General features: G+C 43.7%; 1 protein-coding gene across 9 annotated transcripts in view; it reads left to right on the top strand.

Moving 5' to 3' along the window:
• The window catches only part of LOC147033020 (uncharacterized), a 313,822-nt gene extending 309,878 nt beyond the window's left edge, over positions 1 to 3,944 (top strand). For all 9 annotated transcript variants that reach the window (XM_085871129.1, XM_085871134.1, XM_085871133.1 and 6 more), the window contains one exon: positions 2,462 to 3,944. In XM_085871129.1, the coding sequence (XP_085727255.1) occupies positions 2,462 to 3,784 (1,323 nt within the window). In that variant the 3' untranslated portion in view covers positions 3,785 to 3,944. The remainder of the gene's footprint in view (positions 1 to 2,461) is intronic.
• The last annotated feature ends 1,235 nt before the right edge of the window (positions 3,945 to 5,179 follow it).

Genomic DNA, 5,179 nt, shown 5'->3' with positions numbered 1-5,179 from the left:
GCAGTCCGAAGACTGATATTTGTCAAGTTTACAGTTATAAAACAAACTTACAAATGTATATGTATGAGAAAGAGACAGAGACATAGAATAATCACATAAAATTGCATGAAATAAATGTATAGAAAGAAAATGCAAATTCACCAGAAAGCAGAGAGACGTTTTAAATTACAACAAAAAATGTCCAAGCACGGAGTCCACACGGCTCAAAGCTCATTCAGCGAGGGCACATGGAGTGCCGGCACCAGCGAAGAAACCACCCACACCGCGTCTGTAAACACCGAGCAGGACCCACAAACGCCCAGGGTACACAGTGCAAGCACCGCCGTGGCCCGTGCACCCAGGCCCCGCAAACGGGCTGCAGGAACGGACCCGCAGATGCAGAGCAGCAGGAACCACCGGCCAAGAACCCGGGACCACGCGCCCCTGCACATCAACATGAAACCAAGTGCGTTCTGCTCCAGCACCTGGTGCAGCCCACCTGCCCGACGGCGAGCCCATCCCGAGCACCGCCTGATCAACCACACTGGCTTGACCGCTCCTCCCCCCGGGCCTCGGCTTCCAACACTCCCACAGGTAGGACAGGCCCCAAGACAGCAATGCCGCAGTCAGAGCCACGTTCAACAGATCGCTCACAGCTTCGGCGATAAACCCAGACTCAGGACACGTGGCTTGGAACGGCTCATCAAGCGAGGTGCATGCTCGGACACAACCGCTCTGCACGCCATGTCCTCGACAGGAAGCCTTGGCAAAGTGTCTCCCTTGCAGCGATGATGGAACAAACACGGAAATGGAAGAAATGCAGCAACGTCATCACACCACCAGTCGGCTCCCGATCTGCCACGTTGCCAAATCAGCAGCCGCCAACAGCACGAACATGGCACGACCACAGATACAAATGGTGTCCCGGGAAACTATGAAATGGTACAACCCCGTCACACAGCACAAACACAGTACCACACCACAAATGTGACATGACACACAGCATGAACACGACACAAACACAGTACTACAGCATTAACATGGCACGACCACAAACACAAATGGCATCCCGGGAAAGTATAAAATGGTACAATTGCGTTACATACAAGACACCTGGTCTGCCTGCATCGGTGGGCCAAAAATATTTGTCGCCCATTTTGTCCATGGTGTCCAATTGTGCCTGGGCATTGTCAGCTGTCGGGCGATGACTGGTATATCCGCTTGAGTAATACATGAACTGATTTATCAATTAATACAAAATCCCTCACTCATAAATCAACAATTGAATGGAAAATGAAAACCTCCCAATCTGTAGCGATCATGCGACCAGCGTGTTCATCTTCACAAACACTTCTGCCTTCTTCCTCTGAATCTCTCGCTCTGGCTTCACTATTCCCCCAGAAAGCGTTTCCATTACTAATTTTGTCTCCAACCATTCCTTCAAAATCCCACTGATCAGTTTCAACACACTGATAACCATCAGAGTTGCTCATGACGGTGGAATCCGTATCGGAATCATAGCTCGACATGCACCGTTTCTCTATGTAAGCTGTCATTCGGATCGAGATGGCTTCAAGATTTGACATCACTGGTGAAATCGAAAATCGACACTTTGTGATTGGCACTTTGAAAAGGCAGGATTGGCACAACACTGACATTTTTTCCCCCTTTCAAATTAAACCGTGAATAATGATTTTCAGAATTTTTTTTGTGTGTTTGTTTGCCCCTTTAAGAACCCTAATACCCTTTGAGACCTCAAAGACCATTTAAACACTAAGACCATCAGGTCAGGTCAGGTATGTGAGCATGCGCCAGAGCAGCGCGAAGACCGTATCGACCCAAAAGACTATTAAGACCCTTTTAGACCATTCCTAAAACCCTCTAAACTTCTTTTACATTTAAGACCCTTAAGACACTTTAGATTCCCTAGCCTAGATCCATTAGACCTTTACACCCCTTAAGTCACTTGACTCCCTTTAAGACTCCTTCAACTTTAACATCCGTTCGACCCTTTAAACATCTTTGGACTGCTGGATCCTTGACGATTTAGAGCTTTTGACCTTTAAACCACTTAGACATTTTTAGACACTTTAGAGCCTTTTGCAAAACACAGGGTATACTTTATTCAGAGAATAATGCACAATCTTGACCCACCCAAAGAGAGGGTACTCTGCTGGTAGCTATAATTGTGCTGGAAAGAAATTGTATGTGTTGATTAAGTGAAGCAGAATCTGTTAACAGATGCAATTGTTTAATAAATATCAAGCAGGAGAAAAGTTCAAATTCTAAATTATCCAAGATGGTGGATATGTATGGTTGAAAACCACAGACCTCGGCAAAACAGGAAGTAGATTTTTGAAACGAGTATTGATGAATGTTAATTTTTAAAGTTTTTTTTTTTTTAAGATCTTTTCCCGACAGTTGTTTTTAGTATGCATTTAGCCCTGACCATCATTTGCCATTTGTCACCTTTTCACATTAGGTTTTCCCAATGGTTGCTGCAACAGAAATCTTTCACCCACAACAAGAAACGAGTTCTCTGCAATGTGAGGCTTCACTGCAGTTGCATCGTGAAATGCAGAATCAGCACTCTCTATCACACCAACAGAGCTTTACTCCATCAGCAAAAGTATGTAAAATACATCATCAACCCAGAACACATGAAAATTCCAGGCTGCAACAATACGTCTTTCCGAAACATTACATGACAGCAAAACAACATAAAATCACGTTCCAAAATAACATGGCGATGTTGAAACGAGGTTCGCCCATCTTGCAAAATGATTTTATTCCACAAGTAGGCCCGACACCAATACAGGTACCCGATGATGCGCAGTATCCCAGAATATTTCCACAACATTACTTTGGCATTCCATGTGAGGAGAAAGCACAGCAGCACACACTGCTGCAACATTCTTCACAAGAACATGACCCGCTACAATTCTCCAATTTGTTACAACAGCAAATGGCTTCAGGTTGTTTCTCAATCCAACCGTTCAAAGCAACACAACAGCACAATTTGCCATGGCAGGCCTCACCACAGCAACAAGCAAAATATTTCCCATCACAACACCACAACAGGTCATCGCAACAAAAAGCTGCACAACAATATTCACGACAACACCTTCGCTCTTCACCCCATTGCAATACAAAGCTACAACACAACATAATCCCTCCAACTTACCACAAAACATTGCCATACCATGTGTTGCAACAACAACACATGATGCCCCAGAGGCATGGCATGATATCACCACAACACTTAAGCAAAATGGAACACATATCACTGCAACAAGATGCCACCACACTGCATCTAAATCCAGAAAGCTGCAGCACAATACACGATGACAGTGCCGCACAGAAGCGATTGAGATTGCAACATCTCACAGGACGACCATACAATGAAAAATCACATCATCAACCATCACAACGGTACAATTCAAACTCGCAACAATATCCTTCACAAGCTCGCACCTCTCCAAAGCAATACCGTATTGCATTCGAACGGCAAGCTTCACGGCAATATGCATTGCCTCAAGAAAATACATCATTGCAACAAACTGTTGGGAAAGAATATGGCTTTACACTGCAACAGCAGATCTCGCACCACTACTTGTTACAACAGCCAGTAACTCCGCCACAGCATGTCATATTTCAACAAAATGCTTCACAACGACACAATTCACCACAGCACACCAAATATCAGTATGATACACCCCAACATGGATCGCCAGAATGCAGGGTGACCCCAAGACTGAAATCGGAGTGTTATGGCATGACAATGCGTCGCAGTGATTTGGTGTAACTTTGAAAGGACATGGGCAGGGTCCATTAAGAGGCAATTCTAAAACTTGCTTTGATATACCGTACTTCTGGCAATGTTCACACTTTTAACATGATGAAACCAAGTTACTTTTTATGATTCGTATATTTTGAAAAGTGAATAAAAATTTGGTCTCACTCGTTCCTGGATTTTTAACAGTTTCCTATTTTGATTATAATGGCCATTCTGTTACAGAGCGTCTGTGCTGCCAAAGCAGTTTATTGGCTGGGGTGATACTCGGTGTTTTGCCATTGCCCTCCCAGCATGAGTGAGGGCAGGGATTTGAAACTTGGCTGCAGAGCCACCGTTTGCGAGACACCATGGGGTCATTAACGTCCATCAGTAATAGCTCATCGCCCTCCGGAAGGATGGCATCCCCTGTGATGCAATGACCTCCCTACAAAGCATCACTGAGACATATTTTAATCGGATACTTTTCTGTTGGGAATTGAATGCAGACAAGGCAGATAAGTTGACTACCTCCGAGATATCCTTTCAGCTTTGCATTGCAATTGCAGTATTAAGTTCAAAAATATGAACCATTTGAATGAGCCCAGTGGATATGAGCCCAGTGGATACGAGCCCATTAAAAAAAATTAATGGTGTTTTGGTTCAAAACGAATAATCATTTAATTAGCCACAACAGTGAGTAGATTTTGTGCATCCTTCATTCAGCATGAGAGAGAGATAGGGAAAGAAAGAGAGAGGGAAAGAGAGACAGAGAGACAGAGAGACAGAGACAGAGAGACAGAGAGAGGACTTTTAGGTCCTTTTATTACAAAAAAAAGTATAAAAAGATTTTTAAAAATTCAATACAAGTTTTTCAATAAACCCACAGAACAAAGAAAAGGATAATCTACAAGAATGGAAAAAAAAAGAAGAAAACAATTCGTTTTAAAGTAATCGATGAGCATTAAAAACAAGAGAGTTTATACACACGGATGCTCCAATTGTAAATTTTAAAAATAATACTGTTACGTTTGAGGGGGGGGGGGTATGCATTCAAAGGGTAATTAGGATGTAATTCGGTATGCCATGCTGTTCGAGTTTACCAGGATCTCGATGTAATAAGTAGCAATTCAGTGGTGATAAGTTGTCTAGTAAATGTTCATTTCTTCAAGGGGGAAATGATAATTGTCACGTAATTAGATAGGGACACGGGATAGGGTAAGTGTGTCTGCGTAAACCCCTTTTGGTATTCTCTGGAGAATAGCCGTGACGTCACAGGACAGTGAAGCGGATGGCTCCGCCCCGTGATCACGATTGGCGGAAGGCGATGGCGGTGGGCCAATAAACGGCTCGATTGGAAGTGACGAGGACCAAGGATAAAAAGGTTCTGTTCGGGGTCGAAAAGGAAGAGGAAGAAGATTACAACCA

The sequence above is a fragment of the Eptatretus burgeri genome, chromosome 2, assembly GCF_056783735.1.
Source record: "Eptatretus burgeri isolate ZD-2024b chromosome 2, Ebu_testis_v1, whole genome shotgun sequence".
Taxonomy (NCBI): Eukaryota; Metazoa; Chordata; class Myxini; order Myxiniformes; family Myxinidae; genus Eptatretus; species Eptatretus burgeri.
This window is presented reverse-complemented; position numbering and strand designations above follow the sequence as displayed.